The 27,207-nt window shown below is 49.9% G+C and overlaps 1 protein-coding gene across 6 annotated transcripts; it reads right to left on the bottom strand.

Annotated features, from left to right (window-relative positions):
- Positions 1–685: 685 nt before the first annotated feature.
- Positions 686–25,705, bottom strand: SEPTIN4 (septin 4). Of its 6 annotated transcripts, XM_084749328.1 has the most exons (14): positions 24,195–25,705; positions 23,561–23,609; positions 17,344–17,347; positions 8,432–8,728; positions 8,009–8,102; positions 7,507–7,593; positions 6,801–6,924; positions 2,362–2,496; positions 2,131–2,248; positions 1,934–2,035; positions 1,647–1,743; positions 1,392–1,554; positions 1,156–1,255; positions 686–908 (listed from the first exon to the last, which is right to left on the bottom strand). In XM_084749328.1, the coding sequence occupies exons 1-14, from the start codon at positions 25,609–25,611 to the stop codon at positions 849–851; spliced, it is 2,847 nt and encodes a 948-aa protein (XP_084605454.1). In that variant the 5' UTR covers positions 25,612–25,705; the 3' UTR covers positions 686–848. The 6 variants fall into 6 exon arrangements, with proteins under 6 accessions (XP_084605454.1, XP_084605450.1, XP_084605449.1 ...); XM_084749324.1 differs by lacking the exons at positions 17,344–17,347; positions 23,561–23,609; positions 24,195–25,705 and adding an exon at positions 22,341–22,394; XM_084749323.1 differs by lacking the exons at positions 17,344–17,347; positions 23,561–23,609; positions 24,195–25,705 and adding an exon at positions 10,860–11,036.
- Positions 25,706–27,207: the final 1,502 nt, after the last annotated feature.

The following is a 27,207-nucleotide window of genomic DNA, read 5'->3' as shown; positions in this document are numbered from 1 at the left end:
TTTTTTTTTTTTATTTTTTAAAATTTATTTTTATGTATATGAGTGCTCTGTCTGCATGTACACCTGCATGCCAGAAGAGGGCATTAGAGTGTATAGATGGTTGTGAGCCACCATGTGGTGGCTGGGAATTGAGCTCAGAACCGCTGGAAGAGCAGACAGTGCTCTTAACCGCTTCACTGTTTTAGTCCCAGGATCAAGAATTGGAGTCTGTCACCTAGCGGATAACTTAACCCTGAGCTCCTTGGGAGCTATGATGTTTTGTTTTTTCTATGTCCCTTACATTCTTTAATTACAGCATCTTCAGCATTTGTTCAGAGCTCTGCCAAAAGCTTTCTGGTATTTTGAGCTTTAATTCTGCATATCTATGTCCCCAAACCTGGGGAAAACAGGAAGTCGGAGGTGAGGTTGTCCCATACTGATTACCTTGTATTCCCAAGAGCAGCCGTATGTGGGAAATACGGAGGCTTGGAGCCATGATAGTGGAAGCAGGCTAGAAATGGCTGATAAGGATAGCACAAGGTGCGCTGTAAGTGGAGTGAACTCTGTAAGGGAAGGGGAAATTCTCCTTCCGTTTCCTACTCATAGCTAGAAACCAGTACCCACTTCCATCAGCCTTTCAAACTGAGTCATAGGAACTGCGTTTCCAGGAAGTGGTAAAAAAAAAAAAAATACAGAGACACCCAAGGCCACATATAGGTTAAAGTTTATTTCCTCTGAGTCTGAGAAGAGGGAAGGGCTATAAGGCGAAGTGGTAGTAGCTGCGGGGGCGATGCCTGAGCAGAGCTGGTGCAGGGAGGAGCTGGCCTGGGCAGGAGGAAGAGATTTAAATAGTCAGGTCCAAAAGCCAGTTAGTGAGACTCCTTCATCTGTCTTTGGATTTTGTGTAACATCTCCTGCATCCGCCGCAGCTGAAATAGGCACATACATCAAGACCAGGTGTTGGATAGGGGTGAGTGTTACTGCAGAGTGTCCCCAGGTTCTAATCCCTTGACTCTGGGGTCTTGGTAGCCCTTAGGTAATGATAAAAATGGCCGAACCACTCAACATCCCACATATGTCCCAGAGCCAGGGGTCCCTCCTATTCCCAAGCCAAGAGACCCTGAGGAGTATCAAGCAGGGCACTTGCCGGGCTCAGCCACAGCACACTGCTCTCACCTCTTCATCTTTCTCCCGGATTAGCTTCTCAGTTTCTGGATCTGTCCCTGGTGGGACAGCGGGGATAGGGAAGTCAGTACCACTCTCTCTGGTCAGTTTGCTGAAGGGAGGGGGAGAGGAGGGTGGTAAGGTTGGGGGGACCCCAGCACCAACTTGAGTGAAGCCTGGGGCCTGCAGAGTGACAGGGAAGGACTTGGGATTCCCCTGGCCAGCTGCGTCCTGGCTTCCGGGCATACTTGCGATTCCGTTCCTTCACTACTAGGCGGGTCATGCTCTGGATGCACTGTGCCCTGTAGTTCTCATAATGCGTCTCTCGGGTCACGTCCTTCAGGTCCTGCATGTGGGTACGCACCAGCATTGTCCTCAGCTTCACAAAGTCGCAGTGACCTGGGTTTTCCACTGCACGGCAAGGCTAGGAGTCAGCCAGGGTCAGAGGTAAAGAAGCGCCTCTAAGGGCAAGGAGACTCGGGGTCACTAGCTCAGAGCTTTACCTTCCACAATGCCCCAAGGGTAGAGCCGGCCTCGAACTCTCCGCCCTCTGGCTTCTACCACGGTGTTGCTGCCAATCACTGCAAATGGGATGCTTTCCTAAAAGAAGTTACGGTTGCCTGTCAACATCCTTGATCTCACCTGTTCCTCTCCACTTGTATCTTCTGCTTTGCTCTAAGAAGGCAGCGTCCTCTTCCGCCCCAAAAGTCTGTCCTTATAAACAACTCTACTCCCCTCTTCTGCCCAGCAGAAACAAGATGGGAAGGGGGTGCCCTAGGGTTGGCCCCACCTTTAGGGCTTGGTCCTGTAATTTGAAGTCCTCATCCTCATCAGAATCACAGTCGGGGAACTGGTAGATCTTGATTCCAAAGTGCTCAATCTCCTCCCGAATCTGGCAAACAGATTGGGGGGGGGGGTCCACAGTTCTGGGTACCTCCTCCTTTCTAGAAACCCACCTGACTCCCGCCCTCCGTCAGCTTCCCTCACTTTGCATTTCTTTCGGTCCACTTCAGGAGGCGTCAATGTATCTGCCTTAGCCAAGATAGGCACAATGTTGACCCGCTGATGCAGGGCCTTCATGAATTCAACATCCAATGGCCGGAGCCTGGGGAACAGGAATCTGTGACCACCTGCTGGTGGTGGCCCTGCCCACGGTGCTCTTGGCCTGTTCCCTTAGTAGAACCCGGTGGTGCCAGGAGCCTCAGGCTCAGACCATACCCGTGGCCGAAGGGCGAGATGAAGTACAGGCAGCAGTGGACCCTGTTGTCCTGGATGTTCTTGCGGTTCAGGCCGCTCTCGTCCCGGAAGTACTGCTCAAACTGCTGGTCGATGTACTCAGCCACAGGCTTCCAGCTGGGGCGGAGACAGACAAGCAGAGAAACCGGGAGTGGGGGCTGCCCAGTGAGCTCGGGCTTGAGCCAGGCTTGGCTTTACTATTCTTTCAAGGATATACCTGGGTAGGATGGGAGTGTTTCATGTCTTCATTATAAAACAAAACAAAACAAAACAAAAAAACTAGACTGGGTAAACAGGCAGTTCAATAAATACTAGTTTGAAGGGTGACCAGGCAAAGAAGCATAGCAAAGTGGCAGCAGGTGGATACCAGTCAGAACCCAGGGAAACCCTAAGTCAAGATCACATGCCAGCCTTGGAGCCCTGGCCTCTCCAGACCCTCTCATCCTCCTTATCCAAGAGCCAGGTCTTCTATGAAGGACTCTCTGACTGTGGTGATGCATACGGCTCTCCACCACACAGCCACACGCTATGGTGATGCATACGGCTCTCCACCACATAGCCACACGTATATTACTCCACATAGTCATCCACCATGAAGCAATGCTTCAACTCTGAGTCCATGCATTTCATCAGTCCCACAAGATAATTGAGCCAAAAAAAAAAAAAACCCCCCAAAACAAAAAAGTTCTGCCATCAACATCATAGCACCCATGAGTTACATGTGCTGCCAGGCATATAAAAAAATAGCACACAGCTGATGAGAGAGCTCAGTTGGTAAGAATGCTTGCCACATGAGCCTGGTGACTTGTGTCCAGTTCTAGACACAGAGGTAAAAGGAGAAAAACTGATTCCACAATGTCCTCTGATCTCCATATGCCTGGCATGGCACAAACACACCATGTACACTGAGTAAAGTTATGAAAATTGTTCTAAAAGCATAGCTCAAAAACACTGTATCACATGCCAGGTGTGGTGCACACCTGTAACCCCAGCACTTGGGAGGCAAAGATAGGCGGATTTCTGTGAGTTGGAGGTCAGCCTGTCTATAAAGTGATGCCAGGACAGCCAGTGCTATTAAACAGAAACACCCTGTCTCGAAAAACAAAACAAGACAAAACAAAAAACCAGTAACAAATGGCTGTCACGGGCTAGAAAGATGGCTCAGCGGTTAAGAGCTCTGGCTGCTCTTCCAAAGGTCCTGAGTTCAATTCCCAGCAACCACATGGTGGCTCAGAACCATCTATAATGAGATCTGGTGCCCTCTTCTGGTGTGCATGTGTACATGTAGACAGAACACTGTATACTTAATAAATAAATCTTTAAATACAACAACAACAAAAAACCCAAATGGCTGTCACTTCATTCACTGCAGCATACTATATGCTTTCTACTTATAAAAAAAATATTTATTGTAAAACAATTGCTGTGTTATGCCAGCAGTAGCCTCATTTGTCTTATATTCAGTCTCTTGATGGGTCATGCCCAATAACTGATATATAACATCTGGGGTTGCCAGGAGACTCTATGGTGTCTGTTCAATGATGAAATCCTTAATGATGTGTTTTTCAGAATCTGTTCCCATGATGAAACTATGGCCTCCTCCATACACTGTGTGTGTGTGTGTGTGTGTGTGTGTGTGTGTGTGTGTGTGTTTTAAGAACTTCATTTTCTCTGGTCTTTTGTTTTTCAATGATCTCGTTTAATCCTCATTGCCATGACTTCAGCACTTTAAGCTCAGCACTCTTTTTATATATAAAGAAATGAAATATGAATCCTCTGATAGACTTGCTTGGATCATTTGGCTAGTAAATTCTCTATGGTTTGAGACTCCTAGCTCAGTGTCAGCAACTACACATGGCCTGACCCATTCATTTGTTATCTGATGGACACAACTCATTACAAAATGGCTCTCCCTCTCCTAGCTCACTACCACCAGGCTGTATCTCTTTCAGGGATGAGGATCATTCGTATTTGCTCTGTATCCCTAAGAACATTCACCTTGTATGTTTATGCCACATTTATCCCTGCTGGTTGACTAAATTTGTATCTCTGGAGGTACACTATAACAGTGAAGTGGAATTATCTGGGAACTATTTACTATTGAAAAGGAATCCTTACTGAAATTGAAATTATTTGTGAAATAATTTTTTAATATTTCTATGCATTGGTGTTTTATTTGTATGTATGTCTGTGTGAGGGTGCCAGATCCACTGGAACCAGAGTTACAGACAGTTGTGAGCTGGGACTTGAACCCACGTCCTCTGGAAGAGCAGCCAGTGCTCTTAACTGCTGAGCCATCTCTCCAGCCCCGAAATTGAAACTTTTTTTTTTTAAGGAAAAAAAGAGGTAAGTGTGTTAGAAGTGGTACCTAGTATAGCAGAGACCAGGTACTAGCTGGGATTAGAATTTTCAGCATCTACTGAGATGGTGAGAACATAGGGTCAGTCACCTCAGACCATCAGACACACTGATGGAAACCAAAAGACCATGTACCACAAACTAGCACAGCTGTAGTGAGAATGTAAGGGAGCTCATCCAGGCAAGGCTCAGACGAAGCTGATGATGAACCAGTTACCTGTGGGGACCGACAGCCACTTGGTGTAGTGATAGAGCAGGGGCTGAGGGTTTAGAAAGGTCTTCAGTGAAACGGTTATTCAGTTAAGCACCCTGGGTATATAGCCTGTGCAGTCACACAGGAACTTCCATTCAGGAAGGCCACGCTTGATCTGATGTTCTTCTGTAATCATGTTGTAATTCTTAAAATTGTCAGCAAGGGGATGCATGAATCTAGTTACTGGCCTCGCAGTTACCATTGCTAAAATGCATAGGCATAATTCTGGGTTATTTTCAGATCAAACAAATGACATAGAAATGGCTGAGATTTTGTTTGTTTGTTTTTGTTTTTCAAGATAGGGTTTCTCTGTGTAATAACCCTGACTGTCTTGGAACTCTGTAGACCAGGTTGGCCTCCAACTCACAGAGGTCCATATCTGCTGGGATGAAAGGCATGCCCCACCATGCCCAGCTGGTTTTTGTTGCTGGAGGGAGAGGCTTTTTTTTTTTCCATTAGGAGAGAGAATGCAACCACTTGCTCAAGGTCATGAAGTTGCTAACCACCAAGATTTGTGCTCTTGGTATGATCTGCCCAATTTCTTCATCAAACACACTACCTTTTCTCCCGCTATTTTTTCTATTATCTGTACCCACTGAATTATGTGTGGCCATTACCTAAGAATTCCTCTAACTCATGAAAAAAATGAAAGCTAAGGGTATGATGGGTGTGCAATGCATATGTCAAAACCACCTTTCTTTCCTTAAGCAGTCTGAAGGGTGTCTAGAGTTCCGAGTTCTCTCTTCTTCTTCTTCTTCTTCTTCTTCTTCTTCTCCTTCTTCTTTCTTTTCTTTCTTCCACTCTTCCCCTACCTCTCTTTCAGTTTTGTTTGTTTTGAGACAGAGTCCCTGGCTTCATGGTTGAGACTAGCCTTGAATCCAGCTCCCAAGATTTTACAATGGTGCATCACTATGGCAGCTGGCCTACCCTTTGCTCTTTTTTCCCTTTGCTCTTTTGCTTTTCTTTCCTTCACACCTTCTTTCATTTCCCCATAAGATTTGTTTGTGGCATCTAAAATAATAGTTGGGGTGCTGGAGAGATGGCTCAGAGGTTAAGAGCACTATCTGCTCTTCCAAAGGTCCTGAGTTCGATTCCTGGCAACCACATGGTGGCTCATAACCATCTAGAATGTGATATATTGCCCTCTTCTGGCCTGCAGGTGTACATGTAAATAGAGCACTTACATACTTTAAAAAAATAATAAACTAGCTAGGGAAAGGAGAGAAAGGAAGGATGACGGTGTTTGTGTTGCACCTATGTTTTTTATATGCATTTGCTCTTCTGGGGCTTTTCACCTTAAGTCCTCACAGATATCGTAGGATTATATGTCAGAACTGAAAAGAACATTAAAAACCATCTATCTATTCAGGGCTGAGCACAGTAGTGCAAACTTGCAGTCCCAACACAGAAGGCTAATGCAAGAGAGCCTCAGAATTCAAAGCCTGAGCTGCATAGTGAGTCCCAGGCTATATATACAGCAAGAGACACTGTCTAAAGAATAATCCCAGCACTTGCGAGGCAGATCTCGGAGGTCAAGTCATGCCTGGCCAGCAGAGCAAGTTCCAGGCCAGCTGGGGCTACATAGTAAGACTGTCTCAAAAATAAATAAAGCCATCCATTCCAATCTTTTCCCTCTCAGTTTACAGAAGAGACAGCTGCCCAGTTAAAGGAATCCAGCTGTCTAGCAAGGTCACGGACCTCTTTCTCCTAGAAAATGTGACTGTCTGTGACTGTGTGTGACCTGGGTAAGACGCAGGCAGTAAATGGGTGTGGGGCGGTGGCAGCGGGTGCTGTCCTTGGTCAGACATACCACTCTGTGTTGTTGACTGCATCCCCAAAGCCAGGAGTGTCCACAATGGTAAGCCGCAGCCTCACTCCCTTCTCCTCTATGTCCACAGCGTGCTTAGTAATCTCCACAGTTTGCATGATCCGCTCTGGAGGAGAGGGAAACTGAGGCCAGGGCAAATTTAAAAAAAAAAAATGCCCACCCCAGCTAGCTTTGCTGCCGCAGACTGCCTCCCTTTCCACCCCCAGGCGCCTGAGGGCCTGTTCCCTGGGAACTAGCAAAAAACACATTTCCCAACACAGGAAATGCCGGTGGCTGTTGGCTCTGGCCCCAGCCTCTTCTCTGCTCCAGGCTTTTTTCTTGGATTCCTGGAATCCCTTAGGGGTCAGAAACTCATACAAAGATCAGGATTCTGGTCCCTGCCCAACCTCAGCACCCAAATCTTTTTTTGTTTTTCTTCCCCTAAGACAGGGTAGCTTTGGCTGGCCTAGAACTCTGTCTTCAGACCAGGACAGCCTCGAACTCCGCCTGCCTCTGCCTCCTGAGTGCTATGACTAAAGGCGTGTACCACCACACCCAGTACAGCACCCAGATCTTTAGGGAGCCAGGCCAGCTAGGTCTATGGAAAGAAGCCATATGTCTCTCTAGGAAGCCATGGCTTTCGGCATGCCAGGGAGGGCCCCATCCTCCAGCACCTATGGAGAGTTGGGCTTCTTTCTCCTTGCCTCACCTTCAGCACCAAGGAGTTTCCGATCCCGGTACAGGTCAGTGAGGAAGAGGCTGTTGACGAGAGTGGATTTGCCCAGGCCAGATTCTCCTGATGAGAGAGAAGACAGAGACACCCACTCAAAGTAAAGTCCACACGATCAAGATCTGGGGCAAACTGCCATCTTGCCAAGGGGAACTCTATAAACCAAAGCTCAGTATTTCAGAGCCAGAAGCTTGTGCAGACATCTTGATTGAATGGAGTCAAGAGACTGCACAAGGCGGCAGCAAGGGAAAAGGGAAATACTAGGAAACTGTTAAACTGCTAGTCAAAGTGCATCATGTCCCCCACCGCCACCTCAATCTGCACATTTTAGGACATGCTTTCCAAAAAAAAAAAAAAAAAAAAAAAAAAAAAGGACCTGATCATTTTTTGCTCATTCTTTCTGTCCCTATGAGCTCTTCAGACACACACATCAACTCCCCTGGAAACAGCCCTTGCCCCGCCCAGCCTCACCCCTTCCTACCTGCCACCATGAGTGTAAAGTCAAAGCCTTTCTTCACAGACTTCCTGTGGACTTGATTGGGTAGGGTTGCAAAGCCCACATACTCCTTGTCATCCTAGTGGATTGGAAGACACTACACGTCAGGGCGGAGAAGCAGCTTCCATCACCAGCCTTCCTCTTCTAGGTCCTTGCCCCATCTTTTGAGCTCCATCTGATGCCTCTGGCCAGGTCATCGGTCCCTGCTGTTACCCTGAGTTCCCAATGCCTTCAAGGCAGAAACCAACCACAGAGCAGGGGGCTGAGGCAAGACAGAACGGCCCTACCAACACATCTGAGGCCCTCGCACATGCCCACACACCTACCCCTGCCTCGCCTTCTGCCCTCCCTGGGTCTTTCTGCACCACCCACTAAGAAGCAGAGGCCGGCAGGGGCTGAAGTCTCTACCTCAGAGGAATCGTAAGGATCAAGCTTGCCCCATGGGCTGCGGGGCCTGGAGGAAGGGCTGAGAGGGGCTGGGGCAGAGAAGTACTGCTGACTGTCAGAGGGCTGGGGCCACAAGGTGGCTCTAAACTCCAGGTCATCATCACAGAGGTCTGGGGTCTGGGGCCTTGGCTCCGAGATTTGGGGCCTGGACACCCTGGTCTTGGCCTCCGGTGGGTGGCAGGGCTCGCTTCCTGGGAAATCCTTCACGAACTTGCTCAGTTCAGCATCATCACTGGTGTCCTCCAGGAAACGCTTGATCTGGGGGTTGGGGTAGAGTAGGTGGGGGTGGCAGAAGGGAGCAGGATGGGAAGATGGGGCAAAAGGCAGAAGGTTGAAAAGGAAAGAAGGAAAGTACTTGTGGTTAAAAGGGAAAGAAACAGCAGCAAAGCCAGAGGGAGTGCTCGCATCTACACACACACACACACACACACACACACACACACACACACTCAGAGATACACATACATGCACACACACATACCTACAGACATACACACATGCACACAGACACACACATATACACACACATGCAAACACATACACACACACTCACTCAAGACACAGATACACATACACCTGCTCACTAGCCTCCCAGAGCCAAGAGAGTGGAAAGGGCCTCTGTGTCCAGTCCTACAAAGCCCTGTTCTCCTAGCAGATTATCAACTGAGGCTGCCATTTCTGGAGTCTGTCCTATGAATGGGGTGGGGGGGACAGGGGGAAGAGCAGAGGCCTACGACGTGAGTGTGTCTCTCAAGAAGAGTGCAGCATCAGAAAAGGGCAGGGGTGCTGGCAGCCTGGGCGGGGCGAGGGGGCTTGTCCTCCAGGTACAGTAAGAGGCAGGAGAGGGTTCAGTGCCTCTGCCACTGCTGGTCAGTGATCTGAGCACCTAAGTGCATATTCTACCACAGGGGCTTTCTTTCCATACTTGCTGCCTTGGATTTAGGCCTGCTGACCCTACTCTTAATCTAGATGCTGAACCACACCCAAGTTTGGCTCTAAACCCTGGAATTGAAGAGTAGCAAGGCCCCTCCCTCTGTGGATGCTAAACATGGAGGGCAGCCAGGAATAGCCAGGTGAAAAGCTGAAAAGGCCTGGAGGGCCGAAGTACGGCTACACCTCCTGGTCTAAAAATATACCACACGCTGGGAGCGACATCTAGTTGCCTCCCTGCGTGCCCATTGTCCCTCAACTCAGCAGCACAGGAAGGGTCACGGCCTCCTCTAGGAGCCATGAATGTGGGGTGACGGGAAGAGAAGCCTGTTCCACCACTATCATCATGGAAGATGTGTGGTTTCCCCTACTCTTGACCTCAGCACCCCTATAGTCATAAGCTTCCCAAGAGTTTCCCCTCTCTTGTTGGGGTCAGCGTTCATTGTGGGGTGCCTGGCAGTGCTGGGCTCATCTCTGCCTCACAACACCCACGTGCCACCCCCCAGACAATGGACAAGGGCCAGCTGCAGAGGCTGAGTCACCGTCTGGGGATTGGCCAAGCCAGTGGGGCTACCCTGGACCACTGTGAAGTCTCAGCCAGAGCGGGAGAGATAAGATGGCCACAGCCTTCCTGCAGAGCCCCATTTCACAAAGGTCAGAAGTGAAAGAGACAAGCATGCACACTGCCGGGCTTATGCTGGAAGAGGCAGACAAGGGGAGGTTAGAGGAGAGTCTGGTCTGACTCAGGGCCCTACACCTGCTCGGCACCAGTCCTCAGGGTTTGCCTGGACAGCAGAGAGGAAAGTGGAACCAGCATGTGGACCCGAGTGCCCCCAAGAGGCTATGCTAAGGCAAGCTTGATTATACAGGCTCCACTCGCCCGTGCTCATTATATCTGAGGTCCAACGGGGTAACCACACAACCCAGTTTATGCTCATTGCTCTAGCATAATGATTAATTGTTGTCCCAGCTTGGCCGAATTAATTATACAGCAGCAGAGAAAGGATGGAGCAGGTCTTGTTGTCTGGCACCTAATGAGTCTGGGGAATTCCAGAAAATGTCCCTGCATCACCATACGGTGACCCAGAAGTTGATCTGGGGGTCCTGCTATAAGCATTTGAGGAAGGACTGTGTTCCGTCCAGGCCACAGAGCAGAAGGACAAAGAGAAAAGACTGGAAAGCACTGACGGAAATCCCAAGCCCACAGCCTTTCGGCAGAGTTACCAGGACCCCAGCACCACCATCTTCCCTGCCAGACCTGACTGCACATCAGCACGGGGGAGGCCAAAGGGCTCCAGGCACAGAGTTTAAGGCTCTGGGTCCTTTGCCCATCTGTCTATCCACCTTCCCCGGATGTGCCAGAGGCCAAACCATTTTCCAACCTGAGCCCCTATGCCGATCAAGGCCAAGGGGAAGACCAGCTAGTTAGGTTTACCCACCTCCCCGAGCACCACCTTACCCCAGCTTCAGTCCTGTCCTCAGGGACGGAGTTCCCCTGCCATCCCTGTGAGTGGTCCATGCCCCACACTGTAGACCCTAGTCAGCAGGGTCCTCACACAGAAACAGGCTTGTCTTGATGCTCTTGTTGTCATCTGGCTTCCTGGTTTGCTCCTTCCCCCTTCCCAAAAAAGCCTGTGGAATGCTCTTCTCCACCCCCTGCTCCCCTCCCCTTCCCTGGGCTCCCACCCTCACCCTCCAAGGGCAGCTCAGCTGCAGAGGGATCACTGGGTTCCTCTGCAGTCCCCTCCTCCTCTGATTGGCTGTCCCATGCTGCCTGCCTGCTTCCTACCCTGGTGGGCACAGCACCAACCTCCCTCCCAACAAGATGCAGCACAGGCTCGATCCACTTGGCTTCTCCCATTAACCCCTAAGGACACTGAAGCCTGCCTGCAGACTACAAGGTATCTCTAAGGCGAGCTGGCCCGTGAGTACATGGCGGCAGCCACCCAAGGAATCTATGTCTGGAGATTCCAATCTCTTCCATCTTTTTTACCCCAACTTTAAGCAAAGCTAAAGAAGGGTGACAATGCCCAATAATCCCTTGCATGTAGTTCCATGGGGACAGTCCTGCACTTCTTCCCAAGTGTCCCTCTTTTTTTCCCTACCAGAAGAAGCTGCTGTCCCACTGTCCAAAAAACTGCTATTAGATTTCTCTGCAGGGAGTACCAGCCACAAAGGAGTCTTTGCCCCATGGACTCCAGTCATCCAAAGACCCATGATCTCTGTACACATTTTTTTAAAAAATGTACATTGGTGTTTTGCCTGCTGCATTGTGAGGGTGTCAGATCTTGGAGTTACAGACAGTTGTGAGCTGCCATGTGGGTGCTGGGAATTGAACCCAGGTCCTGTTGGAAGAGCAGCCAGTGCTCTTAACCGCTGAGCCATCTCTCCAGCCCCAACCTCTGTACTCATAAAAGACCTATATCGTCGTATTTGACCTTTTCCACAAAATCACTAGGAGAACACTTAGTCTCTAAGGAACATGGGTTCAACTCAAAGGAGGCTGGCATCCCAGAGGCTTGAGGGCTGCCAACTTAGACAGAAGACCAACTGAGGAGTCTTAGCTGGGGTACACAGATGGAGCATCCTACTAGGGGTCTGGAGACCAGTGTTTCTGGTTAGGGCAGAAATACCCTCTGTGAACCTGGACGGCGCCCTAGTTTTAAAGGGGCTTTAACGTCCTGGCCTCTCCTTGTCCCAGAACAGCTGAGAGAAAGCACCCCCAAGTAACTGATTTGAAGCTGGAGTGCATCTCAAGTCAAAGACTAGTCATTAATAATCATCATTCTTTTCATGTAGAAACTTCAACTTCCCAGAGCTCTTTGTCTGAGGTCTCCTCCCTGACTTTCAAAGGATGCTGACCTCCGCTGGCACGCCACAGCGCAGAGAAGTGTGGCCTGACATGAACCAGCCAGCCAAGTGAGGGCAGAGGCCTGAAACTGGACATTTGGGTAGTGTTGGGGTATCTTTAGTTAGAAGAGAGCAGGGTGGCCTCAGCCAAGCTGAAAGCCCAAAGACCTCGGCTGAACTGAACTTACTGGGTGGCAGGAAAAGTACCCCCTGGTTCCTGCTGGGCTTAGCGCTGGGGACAATCAGCCTGTCCGTCTCCCATGTGGAAAGAAGGTGGGGGGGAGATTGGCTGGGGACAATCAGCCTGTCCGTCTCCCATGTGGAAAGAAGGTGGGGGGGAGATTGGGATAAGGACAAGCCTTACTTGGCCTCTCCCAGGAACCCCCTTCGGAGCAGGTCATAGGGTCACTAACACTTCCTGGCCTAAACTTGGGCCTCTGCCTAGACACAGCTTGAGACCCAAGAGCCCAAAAGGTTGGCCTTTCTAGACCTGAAAGCCTCAGCTTCCACAGGGCCCAGAGAGTTCCCTTTTGGCAGCTGCTCCCAGCCAACATCCTGCCCTGTGGGCTGAACACCAATCCCCTCCTGCTGTAAACAGCCTGTGCCTCCCCAGGCAGAAGGCAAGGCCTGGAAGAAGAGGATGGCGTGTGGCCTGGAAGCCCTGGCACCCATACGTCGTGTTTCTGGCAGGAGCTGGCAACAGCAGTACAAGAGCTGGTATCCTCACAGCCAAGGGTGCAAACTTTTATCTGGGGTTACAGCTTCTCTTCTCACAGGCAGGTGGCAGGAACGAGCCCGCCTGCCCCCCTCAACCCCCACACACTGCAGAGGGACCTAGTTGCAGGGAGCAGGGTAGATGCAGCAGGAGCAATGTTTCCCGTGGCTCTGGTCTGGAAGGCAAAGGGATAGAGCTGACCACCCCCTACAGAACAGTAGACTAGACTTTCCTCTTCCTCTCTGAGAAGGGTCCAGGGGGATGTGGGTCATGTATGTCACCATCGCTTTGGGTGAGGCTGTCAGTGTGTTTGGATTTGTTCTGTGTTTTCTAAAGGAAGTTGTTTTTTGCACCCCTGGTAGGTGAATGAGGACAGGTCATCCAGGTAACACAGCTGATTCCGGCAAGGGCAGAGACCCTTTAACCACCCTCGTCAGTGCGGTCTTCCCCAACACCAGAGGCTTCCAGTAGCCACCCCCCTCCCCCAGAACTGACCTATTCCTTCCTCCAAGACCTTGGGGAGCACCCTGGGGGTCGAGGCCCGCGGCCGACTCAAAGCAGCTCCACTCAGGAATAACTGGAGAGCGGCGACGCGGCGCCAGCAGTGCCCAGTCAGAACCCGGGGCCAGGGACAGTACCTCCCGCCCTGCCCATCCAGAGCTGCAGCGCCCTATGTCCCCTTGGAGCTGCCCGAGAGTGGCAGGCCCTGCGTTTCCGGCCGCCCGCTCTGCTTACCATGGTTGCGGCCCGAGCCGGGCCGGCTCCTCCTGGACAGCACCCTAGCAACCCGCGGTGGGAGCTGCGCGCCGACCTTGTTGCACCGCGGGGCCCCCACTAGCCTTGCAGTGTGCGGTCCGCCGGTGCCGGGGTGGGGCGGGGCTAGTCGGGCCCGGGGCGGGGCCTGCACCTCTGCAGCCGCGGTGGGTGCCTGCGTGAACTCCTCCAGAAGCCCAGGACTGCACTGGGCAACTGATTTTTCTAGAATGGTCTCTCCAGGCAGTGTTAGCCCGTAGGAACTCGAGTCAGCCCCCACAAACAAACAAACAAACAAGCCAGCCCACCTGGCATCCCTGGAAGATGTTGCCTTTCCACAGGGGGTGCGAGTTGTGACAAGAGTTGGAGAGAGAGCATTAGTTACCCCCGAGATTCAACAAGGATTTAGGAGAGTGAGCACGTCCCAGGTACTGACTGCTCATACTCACACTCCAACCCCTAAGAGGGAAAGGGCCATTCACCTCTACTCAAACTGTGAACGTGACAAGGGTTAGTGGCAGGTTGCTTTGGTTCAAGACCCCAGATTAAAGATTAAAGAGGATTTGCTATCCAGAGGGAAGGGTGGCAGGAAGAGGCAGACCGGCCCTCTGAGGGAAAGGAAGCCTTGCTTGGGGCAAAGCAGGGTGGGGAGGGCATCTGGAAAGGCCAGCCAAGCATAAGCAGTGGAAGCGGGCCATTCCTCCGACAAGCAGGCAAGAGGCAGTGGACCGAATGCCCAGGCAGCCTTAGGAGCATTAGAAGGTCAGAAGGGTCAGAGCAGCAGCTAGCTGAAGGTAGAGTCTTCAGAACCGGCAGTTAGGTAGGGATTTCCTGAGTTAAGCAGGGTCTGAACTGGTCAGGCTCCTGTGGAAGTTTCCAGAAACATGCCCCCCTGCCCATGACTCCCAAAAGCCCTTCCCAAAGAGCAGGTTGACTGACTGGCCTCTGCCTGAATAGACTTTAGACAACACTGAGCTCTGCAGCCACAGCCCCCTTATATAGTACGAGTGCTAGCAAGCTGAGGAGAAACCTTCTAGTTAGCAGAGCTTAGGCAACTCACTTCACCTCTTAAGGCCTCAGTTTCCACCCCCCCCCCAAATTATGGGGATAAAACTAGATGGTCTCCCCGGTAACACATGCCTTTCATCCCAGCAGAGGCAGGTGGATCGCTATGGGTTCGAAGCCATACTGGTCTACAAAGTGAGTCCAGGACAGCCAAGGCTACACAGAGAAGCCGTGTCTCGGAAAAAAAAAGAAAACAACAACAAACTAGATGGTCTCTAAGATTCTAACTGTTCCTTCTGGCATTCTAAAAGCAGGCATGGTGGGGAAGGAGTGTGTGCTGCATGCTTCTTTAAGCCTTAGAGGAAGACAGGAACAAGTCTGGCGCTGAAGAGACTTGAGAAAAGACCCTGAGGCCTGCAGCTTGCCTCCAGTGAGGGGTCTGAAGGTAGAAATAAGGTCCCAACAAAGGCCTCTAGTAGACAGGGGATCTCAAGCTGCACCCAGAAAAACAAAGACAGAAGGGAGAATCCCGTGCTGTTGGAAGTCTACAGAAGCAGCAGCTAGCTGCCTTCCCTGACACGTCTCGAGTGTCAGCCTTAGGCTACACAGCCCCAGGCTACTAGCACACACCTTTAAGATACCTCATCAGCATCAGCCGTTCTAGTCATGTGGGTGGTGGCAGTGGTGGGGAATCTTTATCAAGGAAAACAGACCCTGGGCTGGGGTCATGATATAACTTAGTCTATAAAGTGCTTGCAGTGCAAGCTGGGAGACCTGAATTGGATCTTCAGAATCCATAGACAAAGCTAGGTATGGTGGCCTACTGTAATTCCAGCATGAGGGAGGGAGCTAAAGACTAGACAGCCAGGGGGCTGGAGAGATGGCTCAGCGGTTAAGGACACTGACTGCTCCTCCAGAGGTCCTGAGTTCAATTCCCAGCAACCACATGGTGGCTCACAACCATCTATAATGTGACCTGATGCTTTCTTCTGGCCTGCAGGTGTATATGCAGCCAGAGCACTGTATAATAAATAAATAATAAATAAATAAATAAATAATATTAAAAAAAAAAAAAGACTGGCCAGCTAGCCTAGCCTAACCCGTATGCTCCAGGTACCAGTGAGACGGCCTGTCTGAAAACAAAACAAAACAAAACCCAAGGTGGATGGCTATCCTGAGGAACAACACCCAAGGCTGAATTCTGGCCTGGCTTCCACATGTACACATGTATATGCACACACACACAAGAAAACATTTAAAAAGGAGGGAACTGCATGCCTAACTACAAAGTCTTGTTTTCCTTTGTCATCAAATCCAGCAGACTCTAGCCCTAACCCGTTGTGAGTGTGGACTCAGGACTATCTCAGAAGGCAGCTCAGCTAGTTCATCTTCAGGGGTGGCTGGGCTCCCACAGCGCTCTGCTACACCTGCTGCTTGGGCTCCAGAGCCCTACATGTCTTGAGGCATGTTGATGCCAGCTTGCCTTGAGAGAGGCCCCAAGAGAAACCTTAGATGCGAGCTAAGGAGCACAAGTCTCGATGGTGCATAGTCTCTTTCTAACTATGGTACTGTAACATTCTGGGTAAAATAACAGCTGGGAATGGGCCATGCCATTCCATTTCCACAGGCCTATATGCTAACCCTGTAGTGCGTTCAAAGGGCTTGGGGTGAGAGCGTGGCCATAGCAATGTCCCTATGGCAACGTTGTCTACTGATCTTCCTGGGCCTCTAGCTCCCTCATAGAAAGAAACTGGATCCTCCCCACAATGTCCAGCTCTTTCTCTGTATTGACTGGGGTAGGATCCATGTTGGGTCAGAAGCATCGCTCTGACCCAGTCGCCTTTGCGCCAACCACAATTGATGGTGCAGGGAGCCACCTGCTATCAGGTGGCTTGGCCAACTCTGCCTTAAGACCATTTAGCTCATATAAGTCTGAATCTCCCTTGGAATTCAACATCCCCGGTGAGGTAAGCACCGGTATCCCAATTTCCCAAGCACCACTAACACAGGGAACCAAACATTTTTCTGGGGGAACAGACACTTAGCTTGGCACAGAGGATCACATCGCTCCCTGAGAAATTCAAACCAGCCGTCACAGCTACAGCAGGCTCCCTTGAGTCCTCTACAGAAAAACCTCCTGGTGTCCTCTACCCCGTCTTTTCCACCCACTCATGAACGAAGGGTTGCATGACACAGCAGCTTAGTAAGGAGACTGAGTGTGGGCCAAGCCAGGACCTACGTTCAAGTCCATGGTAAGGAATGAGTACCACAGGAAGTAAGCATTTCAGATCTGCGTGATAAGCAAAGGCCGTTTCCCAAACATGGTTCATGAACTAATTGTGTCTCCCTTCTGTCACAAAGGAATGACTTACTGGAGCAAGTGGCAAGGCAGGGGGCCATCTTGTTTCTTGGCACCTATTATGTGGCTGCATATGAAGAGCAGCTCTGAAGCTGGCAAGGTGCTAGAGGCCAACCATTTCAATGAAGCAGGAATTTCCCTCTCCCCCTCTGAGTACAAAGGACATAGGAGGTCCAGGTCAGGAGGGCCTTGCATGCCTTCTCATAACATTACCCCCTGAACAGTCTGGCTCTTCCAGCTTCCCAGCCTCTCCTTGAATACCTCTCTGGGTCCCAAAGTCACAGACTCTGTCACCCTGCAGTCTTTAGGAAACTGATTTACCAAATTTTTTGTCATACTGAGTCAAGTATACCTCCCTCCCCCCACACCACTCCTAAATGCTTCAGTGCTAGGTTTGCTGACTCACTGCACTAGACGCTGTCCATCCTTAGACATCCACACCCTTTCAAGGGACCTGACTGCATACTGCTCTCTCCCAAATTAAGCAAAAGCTCCTCAGGGGCTGGAGTGTGGCTTCCATTTCACCTCTGCTGACTTCTATCCAGGGAATAGAGAGCATGTGACGTGGTATTAACAGAGGCCTTGCCCCCAGGAGCGGGCTAGTCAATATGGCCTGACTAAAACAATTGACTAATTAGTTTTCCATTCTGATTTTAATGCACAGACAAGCCCTCAGGCTCTAGACTTCTCTGGCCCTTGTCCTTGTCTGTCACCTGTCCTCTGTTCTGTCTGCTCTCCAGCACAGGCTGCCTCTCAGCCTCATAACTCACATGCGAACATGTGAGTGTTGCCTCACTAATACTGTCCTTTCACAGTTCTTGTCATTTCTGAAAAGCGGAGAAGCTATTTTACAGAAAGAGTATCTGTACCACACTGAGGTTTCCCAGAATGGAATGTTCTTTAGCATTCTCAGCTTGGACAAACAAGCTCAGATCCTCAGTTTCTTCATCTATGAAGTAGAGAGAAAGAAGTCTTTTCCACAGGTTGCTATAAAAATGTTTAGTCACAGCCAGGCATGGTGGCACAAGCTTTTAATCCCAGTACTCGGAAGGCAGAGGCAGGCGGATTGATGTGAGTTCAAGGCCAGTCTAGTCTACAAAATGAATTCAGGATAGCCAAGGCTACACAGAGAAACACTGTCTCAAAAAAAAAAAAAGTTTAGTCACATGAAGTGGTAAAGCCACTAAGATGTAGCTATGATATCTGTAAATGAGGATATTATCAACACCCAGCCAGCTGCCACCAACTGTGGCTATTTCAAATGTTTTCCCTGCAAAGGATTAGGAGTCTGTGTGCAGTGGGTAGAGAGAGACGGGAGCAGAGAACTCCAAGGTAACGCCTTAACGTGACTTTGGAATATGCCGCTGCTGCCGTCTGAGGGGTGAGCTTTTCAGGTCTTGGTCTTTGACCAAGCAGCCCAAGTCCCCAAGAACAGCCACCAGAGATCTCCTGGAATCAGGTGACCGACTACAGTGGGCGGACCAAGGAAGAGCCTCAGCCTCTGCAGGTCAAGCCTCAGAACGAGGCATCTCTCTGGAACTAAGAGGCATTACTCACATTCTGTTCCCCTCCTCCAAGCCTGAGGAGCAGCTGTCTTGCTGCTCCCTTCCCAGCAGCTGAACCAAAGGCAGCTGAGCAGAGGGTGACATGGCCGTCTCTGCTTGCTCATGATAGCGGCCTTCTGGCTAAACAGCTGTCAGGGTGGCTTATGGGTTAAAGATTTTTCCTCCTCACTCAAGTCATACCTGCCCCTGAAGCTGACTTCCTACTCTACCTGAGCCCAGTCTTCCGCCTTACTAGAACCATCACGTCAAACGTCACTAAAACAGTCTAACGAGAAGAACGGGAAATGGAGTCCAGTCAGGAGAGCAGTCAGCTTTTCAAAGTTCACCGATGGGAGCAGGGAGAAGAAGGCCTGGAGAAACAGCTCACTGGTTAAGAGCACTGGCTGCTCTTCCAGAACCAGGTTCGACTCCCAGCACCAACATGGTGGCTTACAACCATATGTAGCTTCAATTACAGGGATCTGATGCCATTTTCTGATTTCCCAGGGTACCAGGCACAAATGTGGTACACTGATATACATGCAGGCAAAAATATCCCACACGTAAATTAGGTAAACAAAAAAGAAAAACATATACTAGGAAGTCTAAAATGTATGTGCCTATATGGGATTATTTGGGCAACAAAAACTAAGGAAGTTTAGCTTCAGTTCCACCATCAAAGCCAGGGAGGCATCTCCAGGGAGGCATCTCTAGGGAGGCATCGCATTTCCCTGCCCTTGTTACAATGGGCTTCAGAGTCAGCTGCCAAGTGTCATGGGGAAGCTGGGCTATCACCCCTCAACTCTACCCAGAGGCTGGCGCTTAGGCAGAACCCTTCCTCAACTCTTGGTTTGTCCAGGGCCAAAGAGGGTTCGTGGAGAGTGGGACTTTCAGGAATAAACCCTTATGAGTTGGTCGGCTTAACCTGTCCCGGAATTAGCAAGTCATGGCCAGAAGTCACCAGCTGTTCATCCTGCTCCAGAGCTGGCTGCCTGTGGTTGCTGAAAAGGGACAAAGTATAGTCTGATAGGATAAGAAGCTGCTGTGAAAAGCCTTCTCAGGTATCCTGCCTCATTTCAACCCATACTGTACTCTGCTGGCAACATTAGCCTCTCAACCAGCAGCCTCTACATCTGTGGAGTTGCCTACGACCATAGGAAAACATGGATATTTACATTATAATGCATGACTAGCAAAATTACAGTTATGAAGTAGCAACAAAAATAATTGTATGGTTGTGGGTCAGCACAACACGAGGAACTGTATTAAAAGGTCTCAGCATTTGGAAGCTTGAGAAGCACTGCTCTTTACAAGGCAAGGGGAAAAAGGGAAAGAGAGTTCCCAGGATTCCTTTCAAATAGCTCAAATTCTAGGATTCTGTTACCTCCTTCGTGAACATACACACTCCTCGGTTCCTAAGAGACTTAGGCTTTCCTTTGTAAATAAAGTGCCACAGAGCAGAACTTCCCCAGGGTTCAGAGGTCAACAGGCGTCTGACTACCCGGTCCCTCAGGGTTACCCTGAAGACATTTCAAGTCTGCCTTGGGTACCACTGAAACGGCCTCCTCTGGTTCGTGCCCTAATTTCCAGAATAGGCTTCTTGTATAATTGATAGATACAGCAAGGACGGAGCCACCTCCTCCTCTGAGCCTGGGAAGTCACACTCAGGGGTGAGTAGGCCAGGTCTCCTGTAGACACGTGACCTTGGGGCAGGGACAGCTCTGTCCATCAGAGGTACTGTAGCTCTTCTTTTTAAGAGCCACATTATTTTCTGAACTCCCCAGGCCAGAGGAGAAGGCAGCTTCCTGAGGCACTGGAGGCCTGGGTAGGAGGAGCCTCTTGTTGAAATTCTGCTAGTACACACACATTAGGCATGCTCCCCTCAGTCTAGCTCCATCTTCTCTGAGGAGGCTCCACCCCCCACCCCCATCCCCGTCCAAGGGTGGGAAGCACTTCTCAACACTACTCCTACACGAAAGGACCTGGAGGAACCATTCCACTCAGAGTCACGGGCTGAATCTCGACTCATCCATTGCTGATCTGAAGGAGTTTACGAAGTTCGGAAACAAACACGGCCTTCCGTGAGCCAGACACTCAGGTTGAGGCACTAGAGATTTCCTGCTGGGAATGGAATCTGAACCGGTCTCTACGGTCAAACATTCCCAAGTCAGAGCAAACTGAGGCCTTGCACACCGGGACTATGAGCTCTCCATCCTAGGTCAGCCTGACGGTTATGTAACCTGAAAGGGACAGGCTTGGGGGCCAGTGTTTCGTGGAGGCGACTTTGTCCAACTCTATCCAGAGACGACCCCGGCCTAGCTGCGCGAGAGCCTTCTCTTCCCAGCTTCTGGGGAGCAGCTTTGCTACTGAGCCTGGCTGAAGAGCTGTAATTATCCAGACAGGATAAGAGCTATTTTGGGAAGAAGTCGTTCTGCTGCCAGAACTTTTGACTTCCTAAACTAAAACAAGATGCACAGAAAAGGGGGTGAGGGTGTGGGGGGAGAGGGGAAAGGAGCCTGCTTAGTCACACACATCAAATCTCGAACCAAAGAAAACAGTGCTCTTCCCAAAGGTATAGATTTGTATTAAGATATCTCCCTCTGGCCTTGGAAAAGAGGATGTAGCTACTGTCTGCTTCCCCTTCTCCTGACTCCCCATCTTCTAAGCCCAGCCAAGACCATTCATTCAGCCGGTTGTTTGTTTGGGCATCTGAGCACCGACTAGTGTGTATATATATATATTTTTCCTGTCCATGTCTTATCTCCCCATTCCTGTGGTCAGTATCTCAAAACAAATTTGTATTTGTGTGTGTGTGTGTGTGCACGTGCCTATATGTATTAATGCCTAGCCGAGTATCAGACATTTGAATAAAAACTGTCTATGGAATGAAGAAGTGGAGCGGGAGAACAGAGGAAAGGGGGGGACTTACTGCTCTGCTTGGAGATAATCTCTAAAAGCGGCTGCTCCCACCTACAGCTGAGCTCAGGGCCTGAGGCTGGATAAGAACTCAGGACAGAGTGGGTGGCAGCTGCATTCCTGGACACCCCCCCCCCACTTCAGCTGTTCTGCTATCTGAGCTCCTGCTGTCCCTGCTCATTTCTTCCTTCTGAGGTCAACTGTTCATTCCGGGTCAGGCGGCCAAGGATGGGCCTCCCTAGGAGCTGTTGCTAGGCTTTGGGTAAGAGAGGAATGTGCTAGCAGGAAAGAAAGGAAGCAGGAAGCTTTGACCATCTTATCAAACACGGACCAAGAAGAGGAGCCCAAGTACTTAAGGGAATAGTACATGCAGAATCAGGACACTGACAAATTTAGGACACAGGGCTGTCAAGAACAGAGCCCACTTTATGCTTCTCCAACTTGAGGACTCAAATAGTGTGTAACCCAGAAAGGCAACCCCTTTCTGAAGTGCCCTGGGCAGGAGAAGGGACGAGCCAGATGGGGAATGATCCCACCCCTAACTGCCCAGTCTCCTCTGGAGCACCAGGTAAAAGATCTCTATTCTTTCTCTTCAAAGCTGCAACTTCAGCTCATGTAACATCTCTGTACAAATGCCCCTGGGTGGCACACAGTGCCCTTTTGTGTGGGGAACAGCCAACCTAGCCACAAGATGCCCTTCCGTCTCCTTTCACACCCCTCCTGTCCGCGCACAGGAGCAGGAATTAGAGAGGGGTTGGGACACTGGACAAGAAGCTTACCTCCCAGAGGGATTCTTACCTCCTCATCTGTCAAAACAAAGAAGTAGAAGCCAGGCATTTCCAGGGGGCCAGCAAATGGAACTCAGGAAGTGTCAACATGAGGGGAAAAAAAAAGAGTGTTACTAAAGATGCCCAGCTGATATGGGCATAGCCCAGCCCAAGTTCATTCTCAGGGCTCCAACTGGCCCAAACAGCAGCAGCAGCCACTGCCATTTACTAAGTGTTCTTGATGCCCAGCTCTGTGTTAAGAGCTTTATATACAAAACATCTCCAGCCGGGCAGTGGTAGCGCATGCCTTTAATCCCAGTGGTGGATCGCTGTGAGTTCCAGGCCAGCCTGGTCTACAAATTGAGTCCAGAACAGCCAAGGCTACACAGAGAAACCCTGTCTTGAAAAAACAAAAAAAAACAAAAACAAAAGTGGAGCAGAGGGACCTGAGAGGATATGCTAATGCTTCCAGAGATGAATGCAAGACCTAGAGAACAGGGATTAGCAGGCCTAGAGATCCTGCTAGGGCAACAAGTGGGGGGACATGAGAGGAGAGTTCTGAACCCTTAACCTGAACCACTGTGGACTCAGCAATGAGCAAGAATTCCATTTGTTTTGGTGATTTTTCTTTAAAATGTGCTGGCAGAGGCAGGTGGGTTGGAGACGTGTCTCAGTGGTTAAGAATACTGTCTGCTCTTGTAGAGGAACCAGGTTTGATTCCCAGCAACCCGATGGCAGCTCACAACTGTCTCTACCTCGAGTTCCAGAGAATGTGACACTCTCTTCTGGCCTCCATGGGCACAGAGAATACACATCCATACACATCAAAGCAATTAAATCTTAAGAGATGTGATAGGGGCTGGCACTTGGGAGGTAGGCAGATCTATGTGTATTCAAGGCCATGCTGGTCTACATAGCAAGGTCAAGGCCAGGCAAGGCCTACCTAACAAGATCTTGTAGGATTAAGTGTAAGGAGCACAGGGCTCAAATTGCTCTCCTTCCCAGAGATGTGTTCTTACTAGAAGGAAACTGTTGAAAATGAAAATGGTTCACATTCCCAAAGGGATGATTAATAATGGAATTTCAGATGAAAAAAAGAATTACTGCTCAATTATGTCTAGACCCTAGCCATTTAGTCTCCTAAAAAGACAAAGCAGACATGGAGGCCGCCCTCTCACCTGCCTTCTCACCCTCCCCCCCCTCCCCCCCCCCCAAGCCTTCCACAAGACTCCTCACAAGGAGGGAAAACACAGACCTTTCAGCCACCAGAGGATCCGGTTGTACATTTCTTCAGAAACATCTGAAAGTAAGAGAAACTTGCATTTCTCCTGTCTGTGGAATGCCGTCCCTCCCTCCCGGTCTTCATCAGAATGTCTTACCCTTTGACCCTTTTCACTCGCCTCCCACCTAGGGCTGGGTCCCGCTTGCCCACCGCCCCTTCCCATCTTTCCACCTTCTCTGGGCACTTGAATGCTTCTCTGTGCTAGGTCCCGGGAGGCCTAGACCCAGCCCTGGTATGCCCCCACTACTCCACTTTGAAGCCAGATTACCTGAGGCTCTTATTTTTGGCAGCCCTTACTAGCCCTCACCCTGCCTCAGCTCTGTATCTCCACTCCGAGGAATCCACTTCTGACCCTGAAGTCCACCTCTACCTTCCACGGACACAAGAGTTAAGCTGAAATGCCCGTTAGAGGCAATGCTCTAGCCATCTGCATTGATGTCACTAGCTTGGAGCTCAGAGAAGCTGGCAGGCAAGGCAACGGGGCGCTGTACTCAAAGATAGAACCGACTTTGGCACTAGCAGGAAGGCAGCCTCGGGGCCCGCCCTAATGTCCTATTTTCACTACTGGTGGGCTGCACCTGGACCGTTTGCGTCTTCACATACCCATGAAGAAAGCACTGAAGCCTGGAATGTGTTGTCTGCTGGTGCACTTCCAAGCCTTTTGCACTTCTGTCAGTGGTACTTGGAATAAGGAATCCTTTGGTGATGGTGGTAGGCTTGCTTTTTCTCTCTGCAACGTCAGGTCCTCACAGAAAGGGGTTGAGTCCATTTCATAAAAGGACTCTAAAGTGTCTAGGGGAGGAGGGGACTTAGGTTCAAAATCAAACACTGATGACTGGTTTTGGGGTACTTCAACTTTAGGGTTCAGTAAGGCCCACCATGAGCAATCAGGCCCATACCTAGGTAAGGACCGAGGGGGCAAAGGCCGAGGGGTCAATTCCAGTTCTGCGTGGATGGAGGGCTTTGGAGAAAGCTCTGAATACAGGGGAGACTTATAGGCTCCTTCCGATACGGCTCGAGCTGTCGCCCGATGAGGTGACTGTGCTGACTGTCTTCCTGGGGAGATAGTCACCTTGCGTGTGGTCTCACGGTCTCGAGTTGGGGGCTTCACAGTGGGCTCCGTATCTGATATTAAAACCTTTGAGGAGGGCTTGGTCTCAATACAAACGGAACGCTCTGAGCGTGAAGGAGCTCGGGGTGCCCCATCTAAATCTCTAAGGACAGAAACTTTGAGGCCTGATGACAACTTCACGTTCTTTTGCGAGGTCATCGGTTCTGAGTTGTGAGGACCAATTTCTGGCTCCTTTCTAACGACTGTCTTATAGTCACTAGTGACACGACTGCCATGCTCCGGGATAGAGACAGTTTTTGAAGACCTGACCTCCGCAGTAGCCCTTCGGATGGGCTCTGTTTGTACAGCTTCATCCTTCGGGTGCGCTGAGGTCCTACGGGGAACTTTAACCCCCTGGGGGTTCTGGACCTTAGAGGGTGGGTCCTCCTCTTTTTCGTTTATAAAACACAAGTGGCGATATTTGGCATCAGAGGCTGGAGAGAGATGGTAGCCAACCTCACGCCCTGGTTTGGTCTCAGTTTTTCGCGTTGATTCTTCCCTGATGGGACTGACATTCCGATGCCCCACGGCAAGATGGGAAGACACTGTCTGGATTGACTGGTTCTTTCGATGAGGAGAGTACCGGCGGAGTGTCTCTGTTCTTGGTCGGCTCTCAGTTCCCCGGGAAGTGGAGACTGTAGAGAGGCCAGGCCCTGACTGTGGGGACAGAGAGCGAGGATAGTCTGCTGTTGAATGGTGAGGGGTGGGGTATGTAGCTTCGGCTCTTCTTTGGGTAGGAGGGCTCTGGGGGACAGCAGCACTCCGTTGGCTTGGGGATATATACCCATGTCCCCGCTGAGGAGTGGAGGTGGTGACCTCAGCCCCTCTGTGCGAAGAGACTGCTACCTTGGACCCACTTTTATTTGTCTTGAACACCTGGAAGACTGTGGCCTTCTGGGTAGATGTCATGTTTTCTCAGATGCCTTGTTTTCAGGATCCTGACTAAGCATGGGAGCTTTCTCTCATTGTTTTCAGAGCTGCTCTGCTGTTCTTGGTCCCCCACGAAAGTGGCCACTGTTCTAAGAGTGCCTCACAGTCCCCTTTACAATCTGTCTGATGATGTCATAAAAGCAGAAGCCTTCTATTAAACATCTTGTTTGATAGTCACAGTTTTTCATAGAAAATCACCACCCAGGTGGAAAGTCAATCTTGTCTTTGGACTCGATCGACATGAAGCCTTTGGCCCAAGTTCTTAAGAAAATTGGGATTTCCTGGTATACAAGGAATTTCCTTTTTCTCCCTGGTTTCTCGTTCTCAGGGACTCATCCAGAGAGGAAATCTGCCAGAAGACCTTATGAAGTCAGCCATGCAAGTCAGTCACGCTGTGCTAGCTCAGACTGAGCAAGGGTCCTTTTGTGACGTAGAGATCTGAAATTACTACATATGAATTAAAAATATAATAATAGAGTCCCAGCCTTTGCCAAGTTTCAGGAATGGTTTGGTCAACTCTAGGGTCAAAGCCTAGGTTACTCAAATCATAAATTCTGACATTATTCTGGGAGCCTGTAGTACTTAGTAAAGATATGGAGTTAGTTTGGTTTTGATGATAAAGGACTGGGTGTGCATCTTGGGCCTGGCATACCAGAGTCTTAGTTTCTCTCTGGAAACTACTGCCTGGTGCATGAGTATTGAAGTCAATATTAATGTTCTTTCTCATTAATGAGCCTCTCTTGTTAGCAGTCAGATAGATTCAGATAGTCATCTTTTCTCTTTTATCCTCACAACCCCCTCTCTGCCCCGAGACATGGTCTCATGTAACTAAGGCTGGCCTTGAACTCTTTTTCTGTAACCAAAGATGATCTTGCATCTCTGACTTCTAGTCTCCTGCTTCTACCTCCAAGGAATGGATTTATTCACATGTGCTACCAAACCCAGTTTATGTATTGCTAGGGATCATACACAAGACCTCATGAATGTTAGGCAAGCTATTCACTAGCTGGGCGTGGTAGCACACGCCTTTAATCCCAGCACTTGGGAGGCAGAGGCAGGTGGAGCTCTGTGAGTTCGAGGCCAGCCTGGTCTACAACAGTGAGTGCAGGACAGCTAGGGCTATTACACAAAGAAACCCTGTCTTGAAAAACCAAAAAAAAGAAAAAAAGAAGAAGGAAAGAAAAGAAACACCAAAACTAAGCCGGGTGTGGTGGCACACACCTGTAATCCCAGCACTTGGGTGGCAGAGGCAGGTGGATCACTTTGAGTTGAAGGCCAGCATGGTCTACAAAGCGAGTCCAGGACAACCAAGATAACACAGAGAAACTGTCTCAGAAAACCAAACATAAACAACAACATCCCCGCCCCCGTCTCTCTGTTTTTGAAGACAGGGTTTCTCTGTGTAACTCTAGCTGTCCTGGAACTTTGTACAACAAGCTGGACTTGAACTCAGACAGAGCCTGTCTGGTGCTGGGACTAAAGGTGTGCCACTATGTACCTCCCAGCATGGTGGATAAAGGAACAGTTAACTTTTCTGTTTGTTTGTTTTTTGAGACAGGGTTTCTCTGCATAGCC

This window comes from Acomys minous (genome assembly GCF_964271855.1).
Source record: "Acomys minous genome assembly, chromosome: 12".
NCBI lineage: Eukaryota > Metazoa > Chordata > Mammalia > Rodentia > Muridae > Acomys > Acomys minous.
The sequence above is the reverse complement of the archived record's forward strand: the minus strand, read 5'-3'. Positions and strand labels throughout refer to the sequence as shown.

Coding starts and splice junctions, on each gene's coding strand:
- SEPTIN4 (XM_084749328.1), bottom strand. CDS start 25,611: ATGACATCTACCCAGAAGGCCACAGTCTTCCAGGTGTTCAAGACAAAT. Junction 7,594..8,008: donor CTTTACACTCATGGTGGCAG/GTAGGAAGGGGT, acceptor CTCTCTCATCAG/GAGAATCTGGCCTGGGCAAA. Junction 1,555..1,646: donor CCCTTGGGGCATTGTGGAAG/GTAAAGCTCTGA, acceptor CTTGCCGTGCAG/TGGAAAACCCAGGTCACTGC.